The following is a 21,217-nucleotide window of genomic DNA, read 5'->3' as shown; positions in this document are numbered from 1 at the left end:
GCGATAGAGCCATTATCTCGATAATACTGGCCCTAGATTGGATATTTTATTAGGGCTATTCCATGCTTCATGGAACATTGAATTTGTAAGAGGCAATGCAGTAATATTTTTCCCTATTGTTTTCCCTCTGTGTGCCTTTTCTCCATTTTTTGCATTTTTGGATAGCAGTATTATGTAAGGCTGAGATTCTTTGCCATAAACATTTATTATGCCGAGTACTGTATTTCTTAAATTTAGACTTGATTCAATATTGATTAAGTTTGATATTTCAGTTACAATATAAATTTAGCTTGGGTATGAATGAGATTCATATTGAAGCAGGTGCATTTTCCAAAACATTATTGCCAGTGACTTCATTGGGACAGTACCTGTCATGTTTTTGTCTCTCACGTGCAGCGGTGTAGTGCTGTATGTACTGGAGTGTGCCTCTGTTGCACAGTTAAGTTGCACCTCGTTTTGAAAATGATTTTTGCTAATAAAAAGCCAAATAAGTTACACACTGTCCCTTTAATGGTGCAGTCCTTCTTGTCCTTCTTTTCTTTTCAAAGCATGACTGAGATTTAGTGATTTAGTGATGATTGGATCCTAAAGTGCTTCAAATACATTTCAACCAAATCCATTGCACTGCAGATATTTTATTTCATCCCATTTGGTGCCAAGTGGTGCTCCGTTGGTGTCAACAGCACTACAACTATATTCAAGACACCAGATGTTGTTGAGGCGGCTTAACACATCCACAGGAGAGGGTGAGAGACACATATTAAAAGATCAGTCTCAGATTTTATGGATCAGTATAGGATTATTCAAATGGAGATCAATTTTAATTGGATAATCAATTTTTTTTTTTTTTTTTTTTTACCTAGTCTCAATGCTGATATCACTGTGTGTGATACAAATCCTGGCCTACTAAGAAAGTGTTTGAACAAATTAGTGTTTCAATAGAGTGAAGAATACAAACTCCTTATAGACACATGGGACCTGCTCCCTTTTCAACAAGGGACAGACAAATATATTACTGTCAAACACGCTTAAAACATGGAACATGGCCAGACCTCTACTCACTGTGCGTCTCCTCCTTTCTCATTCGCACTGTCCCCACTGGAGCCGCCTCATGCACTTCAACACTTCAAGTGCCTTTTAAGACCACTTTCATCTTCCCCCTTCAGAAAATGAGGCAGAGTCTCTGGTGAAAAGCGCTGACAGTAGCAGTTAGTGCTGAAAGGAGTTGGCTCCACCACGACCCTTTCACTTCAGTTTGTGTCTGAAGTTGTGGGGGATAAGACGACCCTCTTTAGTGCTTTTTGTGTTTGTCTGTGTAGTATGTACACCAGCTGGAGCCCATGTTGTGTGTCCTCTTGTCGTTGGTCTGCTGGACAGAAGCCACTGAAGCAGCTACTCATCTATCCAGGCCACCGATCTTACAATGGATTCTTGAACTTCAAAAGAGTATGCAGGCCCAAGTCTTATGGGATATTGCACTTGTATCATTGCCATCTCTATGTTCTTGCTACCACCCATTCCATTTCTGTCAGCGAGTGGTTACCATAGCCACCTCCACTGTTTCCGCTGTAAATGCTATCCCAGCCCGGCCGAGATAGCAGCTGTGATAGTGACAAAAAAGAGGGCTTCTTCAGTGATGTCTGTTTTACAGTAAATGGCCTGTCAATCATCGTGGAGGGGGAAGTCTGTTGGAAATGTGACCCCCAAGGAACGGAGGATGTGCGGTTCATCAAGTTTTATAATGAATACATTTACATGCTCACTAATAAAACGTTTATTAGGAATAATCTGTTGATGCTAATAATGCATTTGACACATTCACATGCTCTTCAATAACCCATTCTGAAAAAAAATACTTGTTTACATGATTCAAAACCTCAGGTCTTCTGTTGTTTTCAACAACAGAGTTGTGTTGATGGAGTTCTGTGATACTTAATGGCACAGCGATCATTTTAAAGCTGTGTGAAGTAGTATGAGCCCGAAGGAGAGTACATTTTCTCATAAGACCTATAACTGCCTTAATTTATACCTACTCACCTATTGTATTTGCCTCAAGTAGCAGCTTGCCTGTTGTGTATTTCACTGGTTTTTAATTTGATGGACCTGGTCCTAAAGGTAGGGGAGATCTTTTTACTGTATTTCTTGAAATCCTCTTCACACTACACAGCAAATTCAGAAGTGTTAATTCAACTCCTAGAGAGTTAAATTCAACACTTTAAAAGTGTCTATATTGCGCCACACTAGATCGAGTTAAAATAACACTTTTGAAAGTGTTAAACAATTAACACTGTGACAGAGTTGGAACAACACTCTCAATAGTTAAAATCTAACACTCACTGTGTTGAATTTCCCTAACACTAGTGTGTAGTGTCAAAAATTAACACTATTATTGTGTTGTTTTAACACTGAAAAAGGTTCAAATTATAGTAACACTATGGGAGTGTTAAATATATTATTACTGCTGCTGCTGTTAATAATAATAATAATAATAATAGTAATAATAATAATAATAGTAATAATATATAAAGAAATCCACACAAGTTGTAGTTTGAATCATCATGTATTTCAAACAAGCACACAAAAACAGCACTGGCTTTGCACTAACCACAGCACAGGTTACACAATATACACAGGATTATTATCAACAGAGAGCTGGGTAGTTATTGGAGAGTCTGTTCTCATTGCCTGTGAAGTTGAGGGCTCACCAACTTCATCCTGAGTGTCCACATCAGCAGTAGTTAAATGGAAATGAACAAGATGCTTCTGTATAGGTGCAAAATAATAAACAACATCCCGGCTCCTCACATTTTAAATGTAATGTCTTTCCAGGATAGACCATGGTGTAGTCTTAAATGCTGACAAAGCAATGCAGAACCTTTGTGGTGTGCCTGGTGTTCACGGTAGTGTAGTTCAGTTGACACTGAAGGTGAAGAAGAGTTCATCGAAAGCTGCCAAGGATGTCTGTGTCTTGTAAGGGATGGCCTTGTGATCAATGATGACGAAGTATCTTTGGATGCTGTTCTTCTTTGCGCCAACACACAGGAGGAAGGGCTGTCCCGGCACCACACCAGATAGGAAGGTATCGACACTGGCTCCGATCTTTAACAAAATGTAAAGAAGACTCATGAGAAAATTGTGAAAAGTGTTACTGCTACATTCAACTAAGTCAATAAAAAATGTGCTGAACACTTGAAGTAGGATCATCAGAATAACTGTACATACAAGTACATTAACATTTGAATACCTGCAAATATCTCACAATATGGTCCTCAGCTTGACAGGCACTGATTTTGCCACTCTTTTTGTGGCCTTTGGAGGTACTGTAGGAGAAGCAGGTCACTGTCCCGGCCTAGAGGAAAAACAGGAGACATGTCAGACACATTCACATCATAAATAACTGAGATATTTTAAAGAGAAGGAGACAAATTAACCAGACCCACCTTGTGCGGCACAGACAAGAGGTCTTCAATGTGCTCATTAGAAGTCAGTTTTTCGCAGTCTGTCAGGATCCTAGCTTTGACAAAAGTATGCCCTTTTGTCAAAACTCTGCCCGACACTTCCTCTCCAAACATCATGGTGAAGTCTTGGTCAATCTACAGAAGAACACACATTTTTATAGGCTACTATTGTTCATATGCATAGATAGCTACAACACGGCGTAACTTCAAAGTTAACGTTATAAAAACTCACAGACATTTCAGATGTTCAGCAGCTGAGGGGTGTGTGTGGCTCCTGTATTAGCTGCGGCTAATGATAGATTGAGAAAATAAAATTAAGATTAAACTCTGGGTTTAGAGAAGAGGTCGGTGTGGCAGCCCAGTGTGTCTACTACACCTGTATTCCTCCAGCAGCAACATAATTAACTTAGGCTACCACCCGGAGCTAGTCCGACTTTTAGCAGCTAATGTTATCCCTAGGCAGGAGCTCAAACCCCAGGCCTATAACATTACCAAGGTTAAGCATATTTATCAACACCCATGTCTTATGTACAAAAGGAACATTAATGCACACTTGAAAAAATAGCATCAGGCTACAACAACCATGCTAACCTTAACATTGGACTTAGCCTACCATGATGTCAGCTAACTTTACACACAGGACTCCGTTAGACTTATTATCAACACATAAAAATACTAACGTTACTGCATAGAATAGAAGGTAATTATCAAATAGGCATGCTGCCTTTCATTTACTTACGGAAAGATACTCGGTGAAGTCCCGAAAAGAAAGTGCTGTTGCCCCTGTTCAGACTCCTGCTCAGACTGGGAATCGTCCCGCTTTCAGGAAAACACGTCACAGATCCGTTGGAGAAACTCTGTTCAGTGTTGATTTTAAAGTCAACACGTAACAGAGTTGATTTTAAGTGTTGATTTTAAAATCAACACTTAATAGTGTTGTTTGGATTTAACTCCCCAGATTAACACCAACTCTTTTGAGGAATTAACTCTCACATAGTTGAATCAACTAAGCAAGTGTTGAATTAACACTGTATTTTTAACATTTAACACCAACACTGGAAATTTAACACTTTTGAATTTGCTGTGTAGTGTTGGGCGATTTTGACATTCTCAGATCGTCCCAATCGCCCTCCCTGGAGATCGCCGATAGACCTATCTATCGCCGGGGTCCGGGGGGGGTTGGCGGCGGAGGCCGTTCCACGTGTTCGTTCGACCGGGGGGGGGGGGGGGGGGCGGCGGCGGCGTATGAGGATCGCTTTTACCGTGCCCTGCTGTCATGCATGCACGCTTCTCTGTGTGTGTGTGTGTGTGTGTGTGTGTGTGAGGGCTAATAACGGAGAAAGAGCGCTATGATCAATGAACGGAATGCTATTGCGTTGCCGAAAGCCGAAAAATCTATTCATGGCGGACGTAATTTATTTGTGGCATATCAGTGAACACGTCGTCGGGCTGTGACATACAGGGCTGGCGTCGGCAGCCTAGCATAGACAGCCACAACACCAGCTAAACGTGTTTCCTCAAATTTGAGGCAGAGTGGCCACCCTGTTTACCACAGAGATGTTGTGTGCGGTCATATGACTACCTGGCTCCGACTGATTGGACGTCGCCAGTGGCTGCATTTGATTGGTGAAACACTGTCATTTGACAGAGTATAGTTGGAAGCAGCAAGCCAAGCGGCTTCATTAAAACAAAACAAACAGATTGCGCATTAGATCAATAAAAAAGTAGCGAGTATGTGTGTGTGTAAAATCGGCAAGAAAGCCAAACATCGCCGATCGTCCTTCCAATCGCTGATAGACGATTGGATCGCCAATCGGCACAACCCTACTTCACACCCAACAACCAATTAATCAAATGCTTTGTCACAAAAATGAAAAATGTCACACATGTGGAACGGACAATCCAGTAAAACACCATCCAATCATTTTGAACGCCACAAACAAATTCATTGGATCATGATGCGTCTATCAAACTGCGATCTACAGTAGAAGTCTTTTGAATTGTGTATTTTTCAAATGTAGCCTGCCCAAACCGTTTTTCAAGGATCTCCTTTGGATACGATTGAATCACTGCACTTTTGACATAAATAGTGTAATAATATGAAACTGTAAACCAACACAGCTGCATGATGAGGTTGTGCCGCAAAAAGGGGTTGATGTCCAGCCACATTGCGGTACCTACAGCCAATTCAGATAATACAGATTGAATTTTAGAGTTTATTTAATGTTGAAAGCAGCATACTTATAATCACTACTGGGGTTTACACTTACAATATCAGTTTTACTGGGACGTAAATGAGAATCTCAGATATTAAATGCTAGAAACTGGGGTGGGGTCACTTGCACACCTTAATGAAAACGTGATATTTCAAAGAATCTACCCGCAGATCACAAGAGACTATAGGAAACATACAGCTGTGTTGGCACTGTGTCAGTTTTAAGGAAATGTGTGATATTTTTTGTTGCTAGATGGACACAGCAAGAGAGAGCAAGAGGCTTGTGTTTGGATTTGTTTGTTTTTTTCCTGTCTTGCCCTCTTGGCTTCCACTTAAGAGATTATTTATTGTCACACTACTTTGGCCATTTGGAGTTGAACCATTTGGTGCTTAGTACATTTTCAGCACTGCCTCTCTCTGTAGACTGTATAGTGCAAATGTGCAGTTTGCAAGAGAACACAATTACCTTCCCCTGGCTGGAACAACAGCTTGTTTGGATTCCATTGCTGCTGCCTGTTTGTTTGTTTGTTTGTTTGTTTGCGTGGAATATCTGGCCATTATTGTAGACGCTTATATATACTTATGGGTCTGATCGGGTCTGTGCACACTAATAAAAGAAATTCACTTGACAAATTTACATCCATTAACCAAGCTGCTGCTGTTTACGTGGCCAGAGTTTAAAACAAGTATTATGTTAATAACTTGGATGTAAATGGGTTTAGGCTCATTTACACAGCTATTAACTGGTAATGTCAAGGCAAAAAAGTCATTGCTCGTTCTTCTGCATTTTACCCACACATCCTGACCTTTACCTTCTGTGCCGAACTCGCTCTCTTTTCAGCCCTCTTATCTCTCTCTGTCTGCAACGCTGTCTCATACAAATCCTCTTTCACTCCTTCTGTCTTTGTCTGTGTCGTTGAATACTCCTCAAGCGACGCCCCACCCACGTGCAAAGTAAACATAGTACTACAGCAGTACCTTTGTGTCCTTGTTTTCCACTTTTATCACATTGTAGGGGAAATAAATGAGTGTGGGGACTTGAGCTGGAGTGAGCTGCAGGTATCTCTGCCTCGCGGACCCACTCCCTGCAGGGTTTCCGCTGACGGACAGAACATCTCTCGTCCCCTCAGAGGGCTGGCGTGTCACACAGGAAGACAGATGCTGGTCTGTATTTTTCCTGTCTCCACAACCTGCCAAGAAAAAAATGCACACCCAATGAATAAAAAGATGTGGCAGGGCTAATTTAAGTAGAGTATTAACATGGACAAACACAGTAACAGCTTTATTTAAAATTTTGAGAATCTGCTAAAACACATTTAAGCACAAGTACAAGAGCTTAGAGACACTGTGCTCTGGTCTCCCTAAGGACCTGTTGTCATACTGTACCATACACAAGCTGGCTCTCTGGTCTCTGGTTTGGTAAGAAAAAGCCATGCGACTGAAATTGTCTTAACAGCTGTAAATAGGCTTTGCAGGGTAAAGCTGCCTGTCTCTCAAAGAGCTGATTTCTGTAAGCAGCTTAGTGTTTCCACCTCCTCATTACGCACTCTAACCTATTCATGTTGTGGGTGAGATGTGGAATTATTTCTCACACATCCTCTCTATCATATTAGGATGATACTAATGTGCCAGAAGAAGTGAACATGTCGCCTGTTATTTGTTGTCGTGGTACTCTGCATAAAGTCAGATTACCTAATTGTGTTAGCATGAATTTGAGTTAAGAATTATGTTAGATTCAGGGATGGAGATTGTATTTTGGAGTGAGGTGTACAAACATTGCAGTGCATTGTGCTTTGTTGTAGGGAGCTCAAGCCATCGGACAACTTTCATTACTCATCAGTGTAAATGGCTTTGTGACCAGTCCTCCTGCCCAGCAGCGTATCAGCCACAGCATGTGTTGGCGGTTTTCTGAATAGTTTTATCTGCTAAAGTTGATGCCGAACTGATGAAAAGTGAAATGAGAAGTGAGAAGCGCTTCATGTTTGTGACTCTTAGTCACTTATTTAAACATTTTTTATGGAGATTTGCTACATTTCTATGTTGTCTATAAACCAGAGTTGTATTTTTCCAGTCAACTCTCTCTCTTCTTTTAGCTTCATAAAAGTAAATTCTTTTGCAGTTCCGAGACAAATGATTCTCCCCACAGATATCCCCCGTGGTCATTTAGCACCCATCGTTCCACAACATCGTTATCATTACCGTCAACCCTCTGGTTGCACGCCAATGAAAAACCCTCCGCCAGAGGTTTGAACTGCACCTCTCCGTCACTGAGAGGAGACCAGGGCTATCTCAGGATGTCATTAGAAGTGCTATCTGTCTCTGAAAGCCAGGTGGACTTGTCCTCTAATGAGGACTCAGCTGCCATGTAAGCAGTGACTGGAGGAGGTGTCACATGCAGGTGCCATTGTCAGTCCCGGACACTGATATTCTCCTGCAGTGAGTAAAACTGAGATGGCATCATTAGAGGCAGAGATGGACACAGGAACGGGGGGATTAACCAGACAAGACCGTGAAATGGTAATGGTATATTTACTTGTAGGGAACAAAGAAATCAAATTGTTATGTTTGCCCTTTTTTGTGTCGTCTACATCTGCCTGTTTGTCCGTCGTTGTGCAAGTCCAAACATTTGGACTTAAAGACAAGTCACTAGCAAGAGGGCTGCATAGAGCGTGGGTAGGATTTATCAATGTTTCTTGACTTTTCAACCTCAACTGAGCAGGTAAACACATTCGGCTTTAAGATTCCAAGGACCATTATATATCAAGGTAGATGAAAAACTAAAGATTTTATTTCCCCATCTTTCCTTCTGGTTCACCTGCCATCACTGCATGACTGAGGAGCCATTTTCTCTCTGACCTTTTTGCAGCCGGGCAAAATTGGAAATGGTAAAAGTTTATGGAAAGCTGAACTTGTCCAAGATAATATCAGCTTTCCCGCTGTAGCGAAACAAAATCATCGCACAAGGAGGCTAAACATTAAATGCGACCTGTTCCATTTCGTAACCCTGCTGGTGCCAAAGTTTAATGAAAACGTAATGTGTTGGCAAGGCTATTACACTGAATGTTGCACAGAAATAAGCGTTGGCCTGACTTGACCTTCTTTTCTACACATGCGAGGGGCAAACAGCATGCACATATTCATTTTTCCGCCTGTGCAATTAGCAAAGCTTATCGGCTAGTTCTGTTTTAAGTCATTAATATCCTGTGTTGCCTATGGTACTTTTGCTACAGTAGGTTATGAGTTCATTGTTCCCAATATCAGTGAGCCATGGATGTGACACAGCAAAAAGCCCTGAGGCGAAGTGAGTCAAAAGCAAGAGCTGCTCCAATAGCTTTCTGCAGCTATCAATATGCAGTTGACAACATAATTGAGGTTATTTAATGACTCGCTAGATGGAAGCAAATGGAATCACAGATTGTTCTTTCTACTTATAGTATTGGAATACCCCTGAATTATAAATTGTATTTCAGATGCTGGCAACTACTTCCAAAATATGCTTGGAGAAGAATAATTGCACCCACATTATTTGTTTTAATGGTGTGAGAGACTGACATTTAAGACCTTTCTTTTTTTCCTAAAGACTTATTTCCGCCTGTTTGGCAGCAATCAACGCTTTCTCCTGCATCGTAACCAGAAGATGTACTGTCATGATGAGCACAGACGCTGAACGTTAAGAGGTCTTTGATCTTTTTTTCCCCCGTCTCTTTTAGTGTTAATGGCATCTATCCATAGGAAGGCTGAGGCTCCCTGTGGTGTTTGATTGTGTCTGTGCACGCCTGTGTTTGTTTTCGCCACTCTCCCTAGAGTTTGATTAGTCTTCTCCATTTATCCGCCACATTACTTTCATTATAGCGTACACGCACACCGGGGAGCGGGCGCCCTGGTTGTTTTTTGCGCTCTCCGTGCAGATGGTAGCCCCATCTTAGTCCCTGTGGATTGGGGTACAGCCTCGTCTGTCCCTTACCAGCCAGTATTACCCTCATGGGCACATCCTCGAAGGCTTAATTAAATATCGGACCAATGCTAACTGCTGGCCACCCATGGGCTACGCAGAAAGGGAGCAGGGGGTAGTAGGGGGCCTTTGAAAAGCCCATAAAAAAAGAGGCTGAAAGAGACACTGATTGTAGAAGTAACATTCCCTTTGCCAGCTGCTGTCACTGGCAAGCAGACTGGGAGTTGATTTGCACTCATTACTGGGAAATGAGTAAGGCCCGAGGATGATGACCGCATTACTCCGATTGCATGTGATGTGATTGGAAATGTTGTGCAATGTTAATCTCCTCCCCTGTGTCCCCGAGATATAGAAAATAAATGGAGATGAAAATCTTTCTCTGCATCTTCACAGTGGGGCATGTATGATACAAATAGAAGTGGAGAACTGATTATGCAACAATGTCTCCCCCCCACCCCAAGAAAAGGGTTTTCATTCAGCTAATGACCAAATCACTTTCTGCAGGAGGTATTTCTAATTATTGTGGTTTCAACAAGCAAAGAAATGATTTGTTATGTATCTAGTACATCTGTACACAGTGTATTGCACTTTCATGCTGGGAAAACATACATTTTAGGAGGCATCATGGACAGGATGTGTAATATTTTACTGTTGTAACATGTACAGTAACATGTAACATACTCGGCCTCAGTCTGGAGTGTGACCTCTGCAGGTTTGTTACTGTGTGACTTTGACTGGTGTCTTTTCTGATCAACCACATGTTCACCACAGTTTGCAGGTTGAACATAAAAGCACACGTACCACTGACTTAATATACTACTCTACTACTACTACTACTACTACTGCTGCTCGCTTTTCCATCCACTCCCACTCTCATTAGGAACCAACCTCAACATCTAAATGTTAGAGGCCATCTCATGTCTGTCATACTACGAGGTAATGGTCGCCCTGCTCTTTACCATGCACCATGTTCCCTGTGATCTTTGAGGACATCATTATCCTCTTCTTGTATTCCAGCAGTGGGTGGTGTGTCAGTGTTAACCAGCGGATTTGCAGATTTAGTTTCCTGTGAGAATAATATACTTTCTCATGACAGTCTTTAAGATGCATTGTTAACGCATTTTACCAAAATACATATTCTATTCTTCTGAGTTTGTCCTTTCTTTTCTAAAGTTTCCTCTTATTATCAGCACATTGCTCCTTCAGCACCCATTCATAATTGCTGATATTGCTATAATATCTTGTTGTGTGCCGCATAATAAGCAGGTTTTCTATCAATTACTAGTGCAGCAGGAATGAACACCTGCCACGTTCTCACCCCATTACCTTCCCTGGCATATTACATGCCTTTTAATATATTAAATATGTCTTCACTTTAAAAGCATATCTCACTTTTTTAAGGACCTCATCAATGTGTCAGTACTCTTACCTTTGTCCACACCTCAGACAATGCAATCTCCCTTTTGGACGACATCTTTGTTCTTCCACTTGTTTCTTTTTTTCCTTCTTTTAAAGCAAAAGTCATTTCCTCTGTACCGTCCCTCTCCACTGCACATGCCCGCAGGACACTATTTCATCTTGCTTTGAACTCTTTTTAATTTTGCACAGTAGCAGTTTTTTATTAACATATTTATTCATTTATGACTCCTCTCAAAGCCCTTTGCGTAAGAGCACACCTTCATTCTCTCTTTCTCGGTGTCTCCGCTCTCCGCTCTCCACAGAGAACGGGCCTCACTAATGCAGTGTTAGTTTAATCCCTGCCACCCTGTCAGAGGCTATTTTCTCGGGGTCCTTTTCTTACTACAGCAGCTGTGAGCACATTCAGAGTTCTTAGGCTCACCAGCTCCTGTCTAGACACACTCCATCCTGCTTGTAGGGTTTCATGTTTTCCTTTCTTGGAACACAGTCAAGGGGAGGAGCTTGTTTTGATCCCCCAAGGTCAAGGTGTCTTTCCAGACATTGCACGGTGGATCATCATCACCTTTCCTTTCCCACACTCCGGTCCCTACCACCCTCCTCCCACCCTGGTGGTAGCCACCTGTTAATGGCTGGACTCCCCCCTCCTAGATAATAATAACCTAGCCAGAGACCATCTTTCCTCGTGTGTCCTCGCTCCATTTGAATAGAGGGAGATTTTGGGCAGGATGTTGAACAGACAGCCGAGGGGCCTCCTCCTGATGTGCGAGTTCTTGCGATGTGGCAGTGACAGCAAAGGGGATTCAGGGTGGTTTCGTAATTGGATCAAGGTCATGTGAAGTTTTCCAGCAGTTACACAGTTGCTTGCACTGAGATTGTGTTCTTGGATGCTAAACACAGCATGAAACAGTGCTTATTAGATATGCAAGATGGTTTTGACTGCTATAGTAGTGTGGTTCTAGCGATGACAATGTAGTTCTGATCTAAGCTGATATATATTAACTTGGACCAGAATATATCAACTGTCGGGCTACGTGATTTGATAATTTGCCCCCCCAAATTTTCCATGGAGTTTTTCCACAGTCGATGTCAGGGTCTAAGGACAGAGGATGTTGTTACGATGCCATGTAAAGCCCTTTGAGACAAACTGTTTGTAAAAACGGGCTATACAAATAAAATTGCCTTGCCTTGCCTTGCCCTTGCCCCCCCCAGTGCTACTCTTAGGTGACAGTTTCGGATTTTAGTGAAATCTCAACAACTGTGGGAAGGGTTGTCATCACATGTGCCTATATGATGAAGCCAAAATTCAAAAATTCTTAGAACTAATCATATCCTGTCAGTCTCAGCTACACTTTGTGGTAAGCAAGATCAGCAAATGTTAGCATGTGGTAAACTATAATGATGACACTGCTGTACCTCAGCATGTTGGCATTGTTGCTGTGTACATGTTATTGTGTGTTTACACCAAAAGCTTCCAAAGAGGCAAAGTCGCCCGAGGATGCGCTTCAGACAAGACATCTTCCAAAGCGGCACAATAATTTAAGTCGCTTTGGTCGCTCTTCACGTGACATCAAAGTTCAATCGCGCTGGTCATTTGAAGGAGCAAGACACATGGAAGGACACGTCTATTCTGACTGGTTGCCACCGAACTGCATCATAGCTAATTACCATAAAGTTAATCGAGACTCAACTTCTCGTCTGGTGACGCTTTGGACACTTTGGAAGCTGTGGACGCTTTCGAAGTGCGGCTGACGGCAGTTGACGCCTTGGTCGCTCAGGTCGCCGGGCTCTCATTGAAAATGAATGACTTGACGGGCGTTTTTGAAACTTTGGAAGCTTTTGGTGTGAACGCACAGTTACACCTACAGTAATGTGGGGTCATAGAGTCAGTAACATGACTCTAGACTCAGTCTTGTTTTAAAATATGTCCATTTCAGTAGAGATATTCGTCTACTACATTGTAATTAGTAGCGCTGGGCTAATGGAGGGAAGCTGAGCTCTGGTGTGTAAATTTTCCTTCCTTCCTACCATAATCCTTTTCACACATCACACTCATCCCTCTTTTCTTCTCTTCGCTTCTTCATTCAATTAGATAGACGGATAAGTGGCAGACTCAAGAGGGCATTCGAGGTGCCGCGCCTGTATCTTCAGTGTTTTGTCTCACTTTCCTCTGTCTTTCTTTCCATCCGTTTACTTATCCTTTCCATCCACCTGTCTCTCTGTGTCTTCCAGATGCCAAGGAGATTGTGCTGAAAGCTCAGATTCTGGCCGGTGGCAGAGGCAAGGGGGTGTTCGACAGTGGCCTCAAAGGTGGAGTGCACTTAACTAAGGAGTAAGTATCCCCCCATGTGCGTTTCACACTGCGAGTATCTGTGGGAGATACATTCATATTATTTTCTCCTACGACAGCGGCTTTTAGAGTGAGGAGGCTCAAAGAGCTCTCTGAAGATGTTCCCTAGGCACAAAGACGCAGTCAGGATTACTTGTGCTGCAAATAAACAGTTTTTCTTTCTTCCACTGTCTTGTTTTGGAACAACTACCCTCAATTAAATGTTGAAAAAGGGATTTTAAGGTCGGCAGAAGTGTTACGCACCCCGTAGTGAGTTTTCCTCTCTCAGGTTGATTGGGTTGTGTGTCTCTGCTGAGGTTCATTTTGTTCTATCTTGGAATTACAAAGGGCGATGTAGCTGTACTCCTCCAGTAAGGCCTCACTCTGAAATCTTCTGCATTTTTCAAAAGGCGAAACAGCACCTTGACAGAGCCTTTTCTTCCACTCAGGTGCTGCGTTCTTTTCATAGTTTCCATGTACGAGTAAGACGGTGCTACCTGTTTTATTAAAAGTGCCTACCATTTACTGCGGGCCTTAAAGGCAAAAAAGGTGATTTATGACAATTGTCCAAGACATGCATCATCGTCACCCTACTTCAGGGTTTGGAGTGGCCGCAAACTTTTTCCAAGTGAGATATCCTGAAGTTCACAGTCCCCAGACAGTGACATGAGCGCACAGTTCGGCTTCCTCTCATCTATCAAAAGATGAGTACAACCCCTGGCTTCATTTGTATTCACTTACAAAACCAGAGCAGGCTTACAGAAGCAGACCCAGCATGCGCGCTGATTTTAAAAAGTGAGAATAAGTAGAGGTTCATTCACAGCGATGTGTAGATGTACCAACGTGTCTCCAAAAAACTGTGCTTTGTCAGAATATGTTACATTAATGCCCAGAAAGTGCTGAGGCATATCTCTCTCCAACCGAACAAAGCTCCGGAGAGATAAAGAAATACTTATTCATCTGTCAGTTCACCTGCTTTTTTCATCTTTCATTTTGTAAGTGTAAGATTTCCTGTGATTCATCTTTTTTATAAAAACAGATTGTTGTTTAAAGGAGGATATCGCTTGACCTGTAACATCTCTCCTTCAGCCCTGCAGTGGTTGGTGAGTTGGCCAACAAGATGCTGGGTTTCAGCCTGACTACCAAGCAGACGCCTAAAGATGGAGTGAAAGTGAAAACGGTGAGTCTCTCTGAAATATAGAAAGATATAGTTAGCTCTTTCCTGTTGTTTTTTGACCTCATTTCAAGGCATTTTGAGTCCAGTAATACAATTCTGTAAAATTAATGACTGTGAAGGCAGTCTGGCTCTATGGTATTTGTTTTTGATTTTTCTCTTTTTTTTCCTGGGTTTAAATAGTAGCTGTTCACTGTTGTTTACTGTGGGTTTGTGCTGGCTGATGTTATGGCTCATTGCATAAATAAAAGCCCCACTGTGAATTTAAAGTGTTTGGTAAACAACTGTTTCTATGTGCCACTAACAAGCAGGAATATTATTTTTCTCTACTCGCATGCTGCATGCTGTACCTCCTCAAAACAGACATTTCCAGGTGATGAAGGCCTCTCAGGCTGTGGCTTGTTTGTGGGTCCTGCACTTTCTTTGCCTCCCCTTGTTTATGTTCACCCCAGCTTTTCCCCACAAGAGCTGCTGCTCCTGCTCCCTCTGCTGCGTTTAGGTGAAATCAAATGAGTGTCACACATTTTTTTTTTATCATTTGACCAGATCTGATGTTGACTGATCACTGAGCTGTGTTTCCCCTATGTCCGTGTTAAGCCTAGTGTGCGTTTCCAGGTTTCAATTTGATAAATTCAACAATACAGTCACATGATTCTCAACACTTGGATTGGATTCTCTGAAGTATTTGATTACGATGCCATCCTTTTTATTCCGTTTGGCTGTCATTTCATTTTATATCTGTAACCGTGTCACAATAAAAGACCTGTGAAGAAATTAAAGAATCCTGTCTGCTGAACCACTCATGGCTTTTAATTAGAAAGTGAGAGTGTTTTATTTGTATTGCCACTATAATTCAGTGAGGGCAAACGTGAGTAGATTCCAAAAAAAGACCTGCTTTTGATAAAAGCATGCTTCAAAGAAGTCCTGTTATGTTCTGAAGCACGGTTAAACTATCAAATTAAACAAATGCACATAAATGAGGTAAGATAGGTTAGATATTTTGTCTTTTTAAATGTATTTTCGTCGTTGGTTTCTGTGGGGCATGGGGTGTCACTTTGGCAGGTCACCTTCCCTAGGCGATGGTAGTGAAAGAAAACACAGGTGCACTCAGAAGTAGCTCTGCTGTCAACCTGCCAATGGAGCTCACATCAACCTTTTACCCACACTGCACCACAGCACAGGGAACACCAGAGAAAAAAAGGGCAGCACCTTTTCCGCAGCTACATGGATTTGCTGTCATGACACTGGTTGAGCGATGCAGCGAGAAGATAAGGAAAGGTTTGAGAGATGGTTGTCTGAGAAGACTAAGACAAAACCAGGGTTTGAGTGAAAAAAGGGGGATTGTCACAGTGGGAATAGAATATGTTTAGTCTGACTGAAGAATCAGGCTACGAGTCAAATGACGGAGGACTTAGGAACCTCAGAGTGACTGGTGGAGACAGCGTTTGAACAGGGAGAAAGCTATGCTGTCTGTTACCGTGAGGTAGAGAAAGCTATCCATCCTCATTCGCTGGGCGATAGGGTGGAAGCAGAGCATGAGGGCAGTGCATGTTCAAACAAACACTCCATCTAAAACCCGTAGCCTCTTCAAAACCAAGCAAATTATATTTTCTAGCCTCTTTTTTTAAAATGTATTTTCCACCGGATCCTCTTGCTTGCTTCCTCTCTCTTCTCTACTTGTGTCTTACCCTCACCTCCCCCCATTTCTCACATTCACAACACATGACATTCCTCAGAGAGACGCTTCATAGATTTTGCCCTGCTGATGTGCCTGTGTGGTCTGTCCAGTATTAAATTGCATATTACTTTGTAATGTGAACCTGCCAAATTTGTAAGTGTTTGCCAAATATGAGGAGAAGTGCTACACTTTGTTGCTATACCCAACGTGACGATGAATAAATTTGATATCGTAGTGGCATTCCTCCATCAGCCCCTCTTTCTCCTGCTGTGCCGTGTCCAGGTGATGGTTGCTGAGGCGCTGGACATCACCAGGGAGACCTACTTTGCCATCTTAATGGACCGCTCCTGTAATGGTCCTGTCATGGTGGGAAGCCCCCAGGGAGGTATGGATATCGAGGAGGTCGCCGCCAACACCCCGGAGCTCATCTTTAAGGTTCGTGATTTATGGCGGTTTCACATTCATCACAACAATATCAAATGAGATGAATTGAGATAATGACATTGTCTGGTACAATGAAACCTAAAAGTGCAAAGCCATCGCCCTTCACTCTAAAATTTGAAGTGTTATTTGACTTGACGTCATGCCAGGGCTGGGTTTGCCAGTCAGTCCTACTGTACAGATGGAAGCGATGTTCTGCTCAGATTTTCTGTTCAATTCAATTAATGTATTGTCTTTGCATGCACACAGCAGTATCTAAACAGCCACACAGTGGAGTTAAGCATGAAGAAATACTTAGACACACACACAAAGAATCTCCTGTGTTGTATATTGCTTTTCATCAGGTTCCATTTCAGACATTAATCCATTGTAGTCACATTGCTGCTTGGCAACAGGTCATTGTCAACAGATGCACGATTTAAGCATCCCAGATGGAGCATGCCTGCATTTACTATTGTTAGTTAGCTTTTCCTTGTCATAGTCTACAGATGTTAGAATTGATTGGTAACATCCTCCCGAGATATGTATCATTCATTATCTCAGTGAATATTTTAGGTTACATACTGTATGTAACACACATGCACACCATTATAATCTCATTAAAATCTATATGGTCCAGAACTATAGTTTATACAGATTTAATCCATCTGCTGATGACAGTCTCTGTTGAATTCTGTTGTTTTCTTCACCCTCAAATCCTATGAGGGGAAGAAAAAAAAACTTTAGAGAGCTTCTCACTATCTGAAAGCCGAAGATGTGAGGGTTTAATGATCATAAATCTATCGTTTCAGTTCCAACTGTCTATTCTCTCCATGTCTGGCAGCTTGCCACTGCTTAATTATGATGTCGGCAGTTTAATATGAACATCCGCTTTGTGTCAAATTATAGCCCAGTGTTTGAGCCGCCTTTTCTCGCTCTCATTCCCTTTCTCCATTTGTTTTCTTCGCATATGCTCTCTCCCTCTCGCTCTCCCTTTCACTCCAAATCTTATAGGAAGTCATAGATATATTTGAAGGTGTGCGAGACGACCAGGCGCTCCGCATGGCAGCTAATTTGGGTTTCAAAGGACCTCTGCAGAGACAGGTAATGGGCGCTGAAGGCTTTAAAGTCACAATGCAAAGGAGAGGCGGAAATATCTACGAAAAACATACACACACACATACGCAGGCAGATGTATGCTCATTCACAAACAAACCAAACTTTGGCTATTATTAGTTTTCCACAGGCAAGTTGTGAAGTGTCATTACACTACACACTTGCCAGGTGGTCTATTGTCATATCTGGCAGTGACGCATGGTACTGTGCCAGGCTGAGGGAGCTGACATCACTAATGATACCATTATTTGATAGAACATGCTGCACATTGATTTAGTGAGTGATTCAACCAGTAAGAAACAAAAACTCATTTCAATTGACAACCCATGATTTTCGGGACAATGACACAAACATTTTTTCCTTTCCTGTCAGCTTAAGTTTTACAATGTTCAGGCAACATTATCTGGTAAAAAATGAAGCCAGGAAACAGTGCAGTGTCACCATGAGTTGAAATTCAGAATAGGTATGTGGGCTTAGATGTAGAGTTCATTTCCAAGCCATTTGTTTCTTGGCATCAGCTCACTAATTTGTTTTCTTTTCCACAGGCTCCATGGCTTGAGAAATCAGATTAGCTCAGAATCTTTAACACATGGAAAGCGCATAAATGAACCAAATGAATCTACCTCTGAGAAACAAACTGAGAGTCGAAAATGTTTAAGCTTTGGTTTCATCCCATTGTAGGTGATTCTTTTTATTTGCAGGATACTGAATGGGCATTGATTTTAACCAGGCAAGGAGAGAAATAGAGAGTGATTGGTTAAGTGTCTGCATTGTCAGTATGCTTTTCCTTGGTTGCAGTGAGTTGGCTGCCAGACAGTTTAATTCAGACATAATTACAGCTCCTCTAAAATACTCATATTGCCTGGAATGCAGAGATACCAATTGAGATCCCTTTTTAAAAAAGGGATTTAAGTATTGTCCCATTTCTGTGTTGATTTATTCATCTTTTGCCACCTTATTATTTTTTAAATATCAATCATTTTGTGAAAAACAGGTATTACTTATCTTAAGCCTTAGTATGCATATGAAATCTACCCAAAGTGTGTGATAGCCATATTAGGTCAACCTGTGCTACCTGTATCTTAATCCATGTTTTATTTGCCTATATTGACACCTTAATGAAAAAAAACGAATACATTTTTCATCTCAGAGATGTACACATTCATGAAAAAACAAACCCAGACAGTGCGATGTTGAAGGTGATTTGCCATGTTTTATGTACCCTGTGTGGGAGGCTGAGTGGCCTTGGCGGGGCCGGCTGCTCAGAGCCGAACCATCAGGTAATTACTGTTCTCTGTGGACCACGCAGGCAGCAGATCAGATTAAGAGGCTCTATGATCTGTTCCTGAAAGTCGACGCCACTCAAGTCGAAGTCAATCCTCTCGGCGAGACTCCCGAAGGACAAGGTACCTTGTATCATAGAAAGTGCCTGTTCTGTGTGTGCGCATGTGTCTGTGTGTGTGTTGACTTAGCCTCTGTCTTGTGTGCATTATGCATGTCTGTGCTTCCTGTCAGTAACTGTCCTTACACCACATTAAAGCTCAGTAATATTTGAACACTTTAAATTGAGAATTCAACATTTCAGCATGAATACGCAGCCACCCACTAATGACTGACTGTGAGATACAGAGACACTATCTCCTCAGGTCTGAATGCATTTAAGAATGTGAAGTGTAATTGCAACACATTGACGTCAGCTTCCTGTCTGGATGGCTTTGTCTGGATCAAAATCCAAGTGGCTTCAGGGAGCAAGGCTTTCCATATTAATAGCATGTTGGTGTTTTTTTGATGTTTCCTAGTTATTGATGATTAACTAAAGGCGTACAGTCTATCATCATCTAGTAATGAGGAACTGCAAATAACCGCAGCACCTACGGGCACATCCCTCATGAGTAACTGCTCAAGGATATTCCGTAGTATATGTAGGAAAACATCTTGCATGTTGGCAGGTCCTAATGATTACTTCAATTCAGTTTTACATGCTGTATATCAAGCCTTAAAAATTATATTACATTTTCACTGAGGTTTTGTTTTTATTGTAAACATTTTATCAAGTGTATTTGGATAGTTACCTCCACCAGTGCTAAAAGCGTTTGCAAACTTGGTGAAGGGATGAGAGATGGTGCATGGGCCAGGGAGAATTCAAGTTTGGTGCGGAACCATTAAGAGGAATATTTAATCACTTTCCTTAAGCATGTTGAACATTTTTCAACATTTTTGTCAATACTTCACCTTGGTGGGGCTGTGTACACTGTTTAAGATATATTTTAGTTTTGCATATAGAATTGAACTCTTCAGCACCATGTTTTTAGTTTATTTTGAGAATGCAAAAAAGAAAAACTAAAATGTTTGGGCTGTAAAGCCTCATTCAAAAATAAGCATCAAATAGTCACACATTTCACTTGCCTCTCTCTGCCCTGTATCTAGATACATACACGTCTACATCTGTCTACTTGTACATCTACTTTATTCCTAATGTTTAATGATGTGCTGAAGAACATTTACTTTTTATACTGTACATACCCTAATTTGGAATACGCCTATTTAATTTATTTTAACGGATGAAAGGGTGGATTATAACAAATTAAAAGCTTTATAATTATCATTCTCAGTTCTTTATTGTTGCACAGCTTGTGACGTATTCAGTGTGACATTAAATTGAAATTTACTTCAAGTAATTAGCTCCAGGATAGAATAATTGTCTAGAGAAATAAATAATATATTGTACAAATATGGATTGTTACAGTGAGACTGAGACGGAATTCATCTCATCAGCATTATGCTGTAAAAATCTGGTACTAATGTAAGGTGAATGGAGCTATGAAATTGCACTTACACATTTTTAATTAGCAACATTATATGTGTTATACTGCATTAAAAACAATCCCAGAATTGCCACTTGTCAGCTGTCAACTGAAACCTCCTCATATGATTAGTTCAAACATGTTATTAGATTTTTATTATGTTTGGGCCTTGAAAAGGTCTTTTTAAAAATTATGAAGTTGCTAGATATCTGCACACATCCCTCACGGAAAGGATACTAATGATCTCCAAGATCTGTAGCTGATACCTCTCATCTTTTGTGCCTCATGGTTTGCGTAGAGTTTTGGATCACTAATTACCATAGTTATGTGTTCAGGTTCAAATAATGGGCTAAGAGCCTGTCTCAGTTCACAGTGTATAATCTTTGCATATGATTTCCTCTCTCCTTGTCTTAAGTGTTCACAGGTGGATGGAAATGCTTGAATTCCTGAATAAAATCAGAGTGTGCCTAGATTTGAGACCTTGTGTTGCCACTTGACAACACGACAGAATTGAAGGTTAGCAGGTTAACGTTTCAAGTGCTCCTCACAGTCAAGTGAGAAACAATTGGTCACAAAGCAAAGCACATTGTAGCAGTTGTGATTCAGCTTATGCTGAACTTGCTCTGAACTTTATTTTTCTCCCACAAAAATAAGA

General features: G+C 41.4%; 1 protein-coding gene and 1 long non-coding RNA gene across 2 annotated transcripts in view; one reads left to right on the top strand and one right to left on the bottom strand.

Annotated features, from left to right (window-relative positions):
* The window catches only part of suclg2 (succinate-CoA ligase GDP-forming subunit beta), a 96,242-nt gene that overhangs the window by 28,808 nt on the left and 46,217 nt on the right, over nt 1-21,217 (top strand). The window contains exons 3-7 of the mRNA XM_085776148.1: nt 13,274-13,373; nt 14,460-14,550; nt 16,505-16,657; nt 17,657-17,746; nt 19,068-19,164. Coding sequence (XP_085632274.1) covers nt 13,274-13,373; nt 14,460-14,550; nt 16,505-16,657; nt 17,657-17,746; nt 19,068-19,164 — 531 coding nt within the window. The remainder of the gene's footprint in view (nt 1-13,273; nt 13,374-14,459; nt 14,551-16,504; nt 16,658-17,656; nt 17,747-19,067; nt 19,165-21,217) is intronic.
* On the bottom strand, nt 3,245-4,403 carry LOC146987117 (uncharacterized). Its single transcript, XR_015035915.1, has 4 exons — nt 4,198-4,403; nt 3,691-3,747; nt 3,441-3,593; nt 3,245-3,349 (listed from the first exon to the last, which is right to left on the bottom strand). It is a non-coding gene; the product is annotated as an uncharacterized LOC146987117 (long non-coding RNA).

Source organism: Trachurus japonicus, chromosome 5 (assembly GCF_045865225.1).
Source record: "Trachurus japonicus isolate A0001 chromosome 5, Traja_1.0".
Lineage (NCBI taxonomy): Eukaryota > Metazoa > Chordata > Actinopteri > Carangiformes > Carangidae > Trachurus > Trachurus japonicus.
This window is presented reverse-complemented; position numbering and strand designations above follow the sequence as displayed.